This window comes from Sminthopsis crassicaudata, chromosome 6, assembly GCF_048593235.1.
Source record: "Sminthopsis crassicaudata isolate SCR6 chromosome 6, ASM4859323v1, whole genome shotgun sequence".
Lineage (NCBI taxonomy): Eukaryota > Metazoa > Chordata > Mammalia > Dasyuromorphia > Dasyuridae > Sminthopsis > Sminthopsis crassicaudata.
The window spans coordinates 255,520,329-255,529,667 of NC_133622.1; the positions used below are offsets into that span (position 1 = coordinate 255,520,329).

Sequence of the window (9,339 nt, forward strand, 5' to 3'; positions counted from 1 at the left end):
CCTGACTTCAGAGCTGGTGCTCTATCCATTGCGCCACCTAGCTGCCCTTACTATGAGAAATCTAAAGACAGAATGGAGAATTTTTATTAAAGGGGATTTGAATCACAGTCTAAGACAGAAGTTCTTTTCTCCTTAGATGTCTCTAGCATATCAAAGACTCCCCATCTATAACCAGAGACAATGGCTTCATTTGAAAGCATCCTGATCCTTCCGCACTGAGTCACTCCACGCATGAAAGCAGCTGAGTTCGTCATATCTGAATTAACCATGACATAAGGGAGAAAGTAAACAGGGAGGAGCAAAATGAACATGTTCTGTGGAATGACGCAGCAGGAGGTCCCATGAAAGCAAATGCTGCCTTCAAATATTGACCACTCAGCTGCATTCTCCCTCCCATAAAAGGCAGCTTGTAGAACCATTTCCAATAAGATCAGAGGTATAACAAGATTGCCCTCTATCACCATTACTATTCAACATTGTATACCCCCACTCCTGCCCCACCAAGACATCTTAGTCTGCACTGGGAAGCACTCAATAGTCGAAAGCTTTTCCAAAGATTTTGGACTAATTCGGACTTTTCATAACACCCCCTACTGCTTCTAGCCCCTTCCTCTGGGGCCCAAAGGAACAATTGTCTTCCATCAAATGATTAAAAACAGCTCTCCAGCCTCCCTCCATGGGAAAAGTGGGCATTTCATAGAGATTAGCTGACAGATAGTCAGGTGTCAGAACCAGGGAGTGTTGTTAAGAGCCTCTGAGCAGCTCAGGCCTTCCTGTGATAGGAACTTAAGAAATACTTAATAAACAGGGAGAGCAGCGCTAGCTGAATCTTAGTTTGTCTCACTTCCAGTAGATCTAGTAGCTCCACAACGCCAAACAAAAATGAAAGTATAGGCAGCATCTTTCAGGACCAAGGGCAGCTCCCAAATTGGCCAGAATAGTTAAAGCAGACGGGGCGGAGCAATTTGTTTCCCTAATAGGTAGGTTAAAAAAAAAAAAAAAAGACCATTCTGTAATACTGGCATGTGTGTGTTATTCTCTGGCTTCCAACAAGATTCTTTCGAGGACCCCTGAATTGCACTGAATTGAAGAAAGGGGTACTTGTTCTACATTGGGGAAGGGGAGGAATCCTGAGGATTCCTGGGCATGGGACCTGTGAGAAGTGATTCCTGAGAGCTTGAGACCAAAAGAAAACTAGGTTTCTTTTTGGTAACTGTGACCCACGACAAACTACTTCATATGCTGTTGCCTCAGTTTCCTCATCTAGAAATGTAGGGTCTGGTCCGCCCATTACAGGAGTGTCATAAGGAGCAAGAGAGACCTGGAGCCCGGAAACTGGGGCGACTATAAAGAGTTGTTTGTCTCAAGACAGGCAGGAGATTTGCCCGGATTTCCTCCCCCCTCCCCCTTACTCCTATCCCCACCCAGCCAAGCCTTACTTCACTTCTGGGCCCCTCGGGAGCAAGCTGAAAGAAACAGAAGATGGTTCTGGAGAGGCGGTGATGGTGCGGGCCCCAGTAATGTAGCTGGAAGGCGGAGGCGGAGGCAGCTGAGGGCTGGAGCCTCTGACAAGTGGATCGACACCACGTGACACTCCCCTGCCCCACTCCCCAGCATCCTGGGGATGCCAGAGGCTGCAAACAACTGTCCGGGAGCCGCCCTGATCCCGAGGCTCGCTGGGCGGGGAAGGAGGCGCCTGCCGCTGGAACTTCCCCGTGTGGGCCGGCAGTTCCAAGCCCCCTGCACCCAGGAAGGTGAGAATGAGAGCAAAGCCCTCCTGGGGGGGGGCCCCTGAGCTTTCTATCTCCCATTCTTGTTCTTCTCTGCTAGGGGAAAGTGCTGGAGAGGAAGGGAATGGTGTTAGGGCACCGGAGGAAAAAGCTGGTGGAGGAAGAGTTGGTGAGGGTTATCTCCATCTCCCCCCTCCAAGATAGGTCAGCCTCTAATCTAACAGCCTTGAAATGGGTTTCCCTTAGCCCCTTGGCAATGTTTACCTTCCCTAGAGCATCTGTTCCTAAATTGGACTTCAGTCTATCCCACATCCTTCATGCTGCAACATGAGCTCACTTCCTTGGCTTCTGGGCTCTGGGGACATAAAGATCAGCTGCTTCCCATGGACCCTGTTTAAGGCAGCTGGGCAGCTAGCACCTTCTCCTCTGCCCTCCCCACTGCCCTCAAGGGCAGATAATGGAGTGAAGCCCACTCCCTTTGGACCAAGGAAGGTGCAAGAATTCACTGTTCCCAGGCATAGCTTTGCAGAAGCTGGGACCCCTGGGTTCTCCCTCCTGATTTCCTACTACAGGTGGATGGAGTCCAAGACAGAGCTGGGTGCTGCCCGAAGCCACTGGGCTGACAGAAGAGGCTCCCTAGGATCCTTGACTGCCCAAGGGGTAGGCAAGCTCTCCTCTCTTTTCCTCCATGCACATGGCATCCAGCTTCCCCATATGCAAGTCCTGTCCTCCTGAACACCTTCTTAGTTTTCCCCACTCCTCAGCCACCTCCCAACCTCCAGGGCTTCCTGTTATACCTTTTGTGGTTACATAGATTTGGGTCTTTTCTGGAGCTCAGGCTGCTGAGCTGATGGTGCAGCCCAGGGAACCTTAGATCTGGGAGGTGGGGAGAGAGAGAGAGAACTAGTATGGGAGCCAAGGAGCCTTTTCCTGGGGGGAGGGTTGGGGTGGGCATCCTAGCCTCCTTTAATTATCTGTGCTTCTTTCTCTCGACTGTCTCCTTTTCCCTATTCTTTCTTTGTCCCTCATCTCTTCCTTTCTGTCTGCCCCCATTGGAGTAGGAAGGGAAGATCTAATTGTTAGTATACTAGGCCCCTCCCAGCCCTGTAATTCCAGCCTCACCCTGTGGGTGAGAGGGAGGCAAGCCCAGGGACACAAGCCATAAGGCTGAGAATTTGGACAGAAGGAGAAGGGAGGCAGAAGTTTTGGGAGATCAAACACCAATGGATTTGGAGAAATAGAGACATGGATCCTCAATGTGGAGTGTGACTCCTCGTGTATTTTACAGAGGAACAACCTAAGGCCCTGAGAGGGAGAAATGTCTTGCCAACATTCATATTGGCTGTACAAAGCAGAGAGAGGGTTTGAAAGAAGGCCTCTGAAATAAGAACATCTTAAAATGAGTGGTATCTGAAAGCAGAATAAACAGCAATCCCTAGAGGCCTCCCAAAGACCAAGAGGGAGAGAGAAGGGAGGGAGGGAGGGAAGGAGGTCCTCACTAGCTGCATTTCACCATGACCCAATGGACGTTTATTAATTATTTCCCATAGGCTGGGCACTGAAGCTGCAAAGATGCTGGTTTCATGGTCTCTGTTAGTGGCACTAGTGTCCATGCTCAGGACCTCACTTGGGTTCTGCCTTGAGGACATAGTCCACTTTACAGATTATTCAGCAGGGTCTCTGATGGCCTTTCTACCTCCAGCCTTCTGGGATTTGGTGATTCCAAATTCAGGCTTCCCTACTCAGCCACAGATGGGGTCAGCCGGAGTAGAACTTCCTCAAGAAACATTATGAAGACATTAACAGGACTCTGGGAGGTGTGGTGGACAGAGAGCTCAGAGAGCAAAGGCAGCATAGCCCTGAGGACCTAGTGGAAGTCCCTTGAGCAAGGTCCAGAGGAACTGGGGGGGATAGCAATGAGATTTAGAAAGGAGTTTCTGAAAGATGGAGTTTGAGCTTTTTTTTTGATACCAAGATGAGCAAGGGAGCAGGAAGACATGAAATCTGCCTGCAAGTCCCTAACTACACAAGGGCAAATTCAGGGTCCGATCTGCAGTTTTTATGAGGAAGAATCAGAAAGGACAGAGTAGGGAAAGCTAGGTGGCTCAGTCGATAGAGCATCAGCCCTGAAGTCAGGAGGACCTGAGTTCAAATCTGGCCTCAGATACTTAACACTTCCTGGCTGTGTGACCCTGGGCAAGTCATTTAATCCCAATTACCTCAGCAAAAATAAATAAATAAATGAGTGAGTGGGCAGTTAAATAAATAAATAGATATTTAGATAAATAAATAAAATAATGAGAAAGGATAGAATAAGGGAGAAGGAAACTTTGGGATGTCCAAGGATGCCATCACCTTCCTTTCAGTCCCCAAGTCAGAGAAGCCAAATAATAGCCAGAGTCTGAGCAATCCCTGGAGGTCAAATAATAAAAGCCTCTTTTCTCCCTCTACCCCAAAAAGATCCTCCCCACCTACTAAAAGTCTCATACTCATCAGGAAATTGAAAAGGAGAGAAAAGGCTGGCATGGGCAAATAGCCCTTTCAGAGGGTTACCCCTTCCTAACTCCCTAAAGAACACCAAACAATTATTGCAGTTTTCCTCTAAGAGCCAACACCCAATTGGCTCTAACATGGAACTCTTGCCCAATGATTCCGAACTTTAGTAGCAATCTGCATCCCAGAAAGCCAGAATGCATCTCTCTTTGAGAAATGGTGCCCCAAAGTCCCAGTTCCCAGCTGAGAAGCTTCTCCGGGATGCTCATTAAAAGCACTTTCAGCTTTTCCATGCATTAACTTCTAAGGAGAGCTGAGTCTCTCCAGCCTTCTGCAATTAGCTATAGCTCCCAGTGACCAGCTCTCATCCCCCTGCTGATTAAAAAGTGAAAGGAGCAATTATGTCATAGATGGGATGGAGTCCTTCTGTGGGAAAAGGCTTCTTGCTTCCTATGGCTCATGACTCTGACTTCTACCTGTCTTGGCCCCTCTGGGGGTCACTGAGGGTTTGAGGTCAGAGGGCCTGTGGAGTCCAGCCTCCCCACTTCCAGAGTTCCTGGTGCATCACCATGCTATCCTTGTGTTTGCAGGGACACTGGGTGGCAGCAGAGTCCCAAAGAGGATTCCTGAGTGCAGAGGCAGGCACCGGAGAGCTCTCAGCCTGGGAGCGTGGTCAGGCTAACTTGTCAAAGGGCATGGGGCATCTCAGCTTAAGCAGGAGCAAGGACGAAGGGCTCGTCTTCCGCATTATCATCCTCGTTCTGACAGAGGCCGTGGGGCTGGCCGGGCTGGCCGGCAATGGCATCGTTCTGTGGCTCCTGAGCAGCCGCATCCATCGGAACAACTTCTCCATCTACCTCCTCGACTTGGCCAGTGCCGACTTCCTCTTCCTTTGTTGCCACCTGGTGATGGTCATTCCCGAAACTCTAGACATTTTCTTCGCCTTCCCCAGTTATGTGTCTGACAGCCTCCTGGCCCTAAGGTTCTTCTTCTACACGGTAGGCCTGAGCCTCCTGGGGGCCATCAGCATGGAGCAGTGCGCCGCCACGCTCTGGCCCGCGTGCTACCGCCGCCGCCGGCCCCCGCACACGTCGGCCATCGTGTGTGCGTTTCTCTGGGCCCTCTGCCTCTTGCTGCACTTCCTGTCTTATGGGACCTGTGGGGAGCTCTCGGGCGGCAACGGGGGGATGGTGTGCAGCCACGTTGGCTTGGCTCGAGTGGGCTTGCTCTTCCTCCTCTTGTTCGCAATGTGTGTGTCCAGTCTGATCCTACTGGTCCGGGTGGAGTGTGGCTCCCAGCATCGCTGGCCCCAGAAATTCTACCTGATTATTCTCTTCACGGTGCTCACGTTCCTCTTCTGTGGCCTTCCCTTTGGCATCTACAGGCTCTCCCTCAACTGGCTGATCATTCCTCCCCACTACTATTGCCTGGGAATTCTCCTGGCCTGCGTCAATAGCTCAGCCAAGCCACCAATCTACTTCTGCGTGGGCAGCCTCAGGCAGCGCAGATTCCGGGAGCCCCTCAAGGCCGTCCTCCTGAGGGCTCTGGGTGATGAGGAAGAGCTGGGGGAGGGAGGAGAGATGCTGGACACAGGGCCTGTGGAGATATAGGCCTCGGCCCATGGCCTGCCCCTCAGGACAACCGCTTCATTTCCCTCGGCCCAGATCCCTTGCCCCTGCCAGTGAGATAGGATGCTGCTCTAACTTGGTTCCCAGAATCTTTCTTTCTGGGATGTCTCTGTCTTGGAGTAGCCAGGGCCTGAACTGGTTTATTGAACGTAGAGGCTAGAATTCAATATAACCCTCCTGCCCCTTGGCTAGGTAAGAGGGAAGGTGAGGTTTCCCGATCCCCTTCAGGGGAATCCAAATGTGTTCCTCAGTGGGATCAGGTAGCTGAAAGCACAGGGTTGTGATGCAGAGATTGCTAAATGCATTTAAACTCCTTCATCAAGTGAGTTCCTAGCTAGCAGAAACCACTCTCCTCAGGCAATCACCTCCGATGGTGCTCCTCCAGCACAGTCCCACTTCCAAGCGAGTTCCTGGCAGCTACCTCTCTAGATCCCAAGGTCTCTCTTCCCTCCCCCTCATCCCTGCCATGAGGCATTGTCCAGGGTATCTCACTCCATGGATCCTAATTCAGAAGGCTCCCCACAATCCTTCCTGTCCCCCAGGGCTGAGCAGTTGTGCTGTTTCTCTTCTGTGTAGACAAGCACATCGCAGATGTACTTTCTCTGTATTCTTCCCTCCCAAGTTAAACTACAGCTGCTGCAAGGAGTCAGTGGATGGGATTTTTATATTAGAAGTTCACGAAATTTAGAGGACACATGAAGAAATCTTGCCACCAAAGATGGAGCAAGAACAATCTCATCAAGATGGCGATGGTTGGCAGGTCCTGGAGCCACTGTGATGGCCAGTCTAATGCACAAAGATTCAAAGGTGAAGGAAGAGAAAGGACTAAGATGACCACTGCCTTTGGGGGCCTGGCTTAGCCCACCTCTGAAGAGACCTCCCTTCCCCATGCTCTTGAACTTGGGATTGGAACTTTAAAGCTGAAAGGGACCTGTAAGGCCACCTAGCCTTAAAGGAAACTGAGGCTCTCAAAGCCTACCAACAAAATCAATAAGCATCCATTAAGTGCTTACTTAGATGATTCTCCCAATCTAGCCACTCACTAAGTAGAGTCAAGAGCATTTATCGTGTTTTTCTGACTCTCTACCCACAATATAATGTTGTCTAATCTGGGAAGGGGAGCAAAAAAGACTAATTGTTCCCTGGATGGTGCTTTGAATAGGTGAAACCCCATGATGGTGGCAGTAGGGGAAGGATACAAACTAGTATGAAGCTAGGGGAGAGGGGGAAGTTATCAGATATGGTGGTCTTACGATCCCAGGAGGAAGAAAGGAAAATGGATGATCCTTTTAAAGGCTGCCCCTGGACTTGACCTGTCCAGGTGCAGCTAAGTTCTTATCACTTCCAGTACATGAGTGGGATGCCTAGAGCCTTCACTCCCCTACCTAGGCAATTCACTGACTTTAGGCAGAGTGACTTGAAGCTCTCACTCTGACACAGCAATCATTTTTCTATCTCTGTTGCAACAGACAGATGCTAGGGATTGACTGGCAAGGCCCATGGTCCCACACAGGGCATGGGAATTTCCAGAAAATGGCAGCAGAGAGAGATGGGACCAGAGAGAGGCAGCCTGCTAAATACGAGGCCCATGAATCTCAGGTCGAAGAAATTAAAAACCATTTTTGGACTAATGATTCCTTGACCCAAGTCACTGATAAACACATTAACTGGCACAGAGACAGTGACTGAGGCTCCACTAGAGAGCTCCATCCAAGTAACAATGCTGATGTTAACAATGGCCTCTTGGGTCTGGCCATTTAAGCAGTCCTGAATCCATCTAATTGTCTGTATCTTGCCCAAAACTCTTTATCATTTCCATAAGAATAAGCATGGAAGACTGTCAAGTGCTTTGCTTAAACTTAGGTTACCCATCTCTGCAGCATTGTCATGAACTACCTGTCTAGTTATTCTGTTAAAAAATAATACTAATAAGGTTGTTTTCAGCATGGACGATGCTTCCCTAAGCCATGCTGTCTATGAACAATTCCTGTTTCTTTCTTGGTTGTTCACTTCATTATATCCATTCTAGAATATTGCCAAGGCTAGCACTCACACTTAAATAAGGGTTCTGGTAAGCAGAATTCACTCTCTCCCCCTTTAGAAATGTGTCACTTATGCTTTCCTAGTCTTGAAGTACCTGTTCTGGTGATCACAGTCACGTCTCCTCTCTGTTTCTCCTCCAGATTCATCCTCCCTAATTTTTTACTCGGGTCTCCCTCTTCTGGCTGCTCTGCAGCTTATCAAGGCTCTTCTGACAATGGTGTCCCAGAGATGACCACAATATACCAGATATGGTCTGACGAGAGCAGATGATGGACATCAGAGACATAATAACCTCCTTTCTGGCCTTTTAGACCAGGATTTTCAGAGTTTCCAAAAACATCACAGAATTTCTTAGGTGAATTTATGAGAAAGTCTTGTTCTACAGCTCTGTAAACTGGCTAATGGTTTCATAATTGCTTTATTATTAGGTGAAAGAGTGATGTCAGGGATTGGCTCAATTTTTCTTATGTTTCTATAACCACTGTTTTTGTCCCCAATTTTTTTCCTTCTACAATCTCATTTAAAACCACTCCTTTCTCTGGAAAAAAGGAGAGAGGTTGGGAACCCAGGATGTAGACTTTGGGGTGACAGGTTTAGGTTACTGGATGTTCCCTACAAGTAGATGCTGCTGCTCTGTTTATTTATTAAAGAGAATTGCATCATTCCCTTATGTGTGCCCCTTCCCATCGATTCAAGGTAGCAGCTCACACGCTGGTCAAGCTTCCAAAACTTGGGCTCTCCACACACTAAAACAAGACCTTCCCTATCACTGATAAAGACCCCTGTTCCTCCCAAAGGAAGAAGACTCCCATAACATCATCTGGAAGTAAGGTCTCATGTGATTGGAGGGAGGTTGAAGTCCCATTTATTGTCTGCCAAGAACTCATAATAGTTGAAAGCTACATGGCTGATACGGTGTATCTATATACATGCACATGGGTGATATGTGTATCTAAACATGTGCACATGGGTAGTACTATGTATCTATATACATGCATGTGGGTGATACAATGTTTCCACATATGTGCACACGGCCAATACAATGTATCTACATATGTGTGCATGGCTGATACAGTGTATCTATATATGTGCACATGGCTGATACAATGTATCTGTATATGTGCATGTGGTTGATACAATGTATCTATATATGGGTGATGTGTTGTATCTATGTATTGCACTGGTGATACAATGTATCTGTGTGCATATAAGTGATATAATGTATCTAAACATGTGCACATGGGTGATACCATGGATCGCTTTTCTTCATCTACACATTAACCTAGGCCCCTATATATGTGCACATGGGTGATACCATGGATCGCTTTTCTTCATCTACACACTAACCTAGGCTCCTATATATGTGCACATGGGTGATACCATGGATCTATATGTGTGCACCTGGGTATATATGTACACCTGTACATCTCTATACTATATATGCC

General features: G+C 48.3%; 1 protein-coding gene across 1 annotated transcript; it reads left to right on the top strand.

Moving 5' to 3' along the window:
• The first annotated feature begins 1,502 nt into the window (after positions 1 to 1,502).
• MRGPRE (MAS related GPR family member E) lies at positions 1,503 to 8,558 on the top strand. The gene is made up of 4 exons (XM_074273939.1): positions 1,503 to 1,517; positions 1,615 to 1,754; positions 2,303 to 2,390; positions 4,814 to 8,558. The coding sequence occupies exons 1-4, from the start codon at positions 1,503 to 1,505 to the stop codon at positions 5,831 to 5,833; spliced, it is 1,263 nt and encodes a 420-aa protein (XP_074130040.1). The 3' UTR covers positions 5,834 to 8,558.
• Positions 8,559 to 9,339: the final 781 nt, after the last annotated feature.

Excerpts from the sequence above, each read along its gene's own strand:
- MRGPRE (XM_074273939.1), top strand. Across the intron at positions 1,755-2,302 it reads AGCCCCCTGCACCCAGGAAG|GTGGATGGAGTCCAAGACAG; the intron begins GTGAGAATGAGA and ends TTCCTACTACAG. Across the intron at positions 2,391-4,813 it reads GATCCTTGACTGCCCAAGGG|GGACACTGGGTGGCAGCAGA; the intron begins GTAGGCAAGCTC and ends TTGTGTTTGCAG.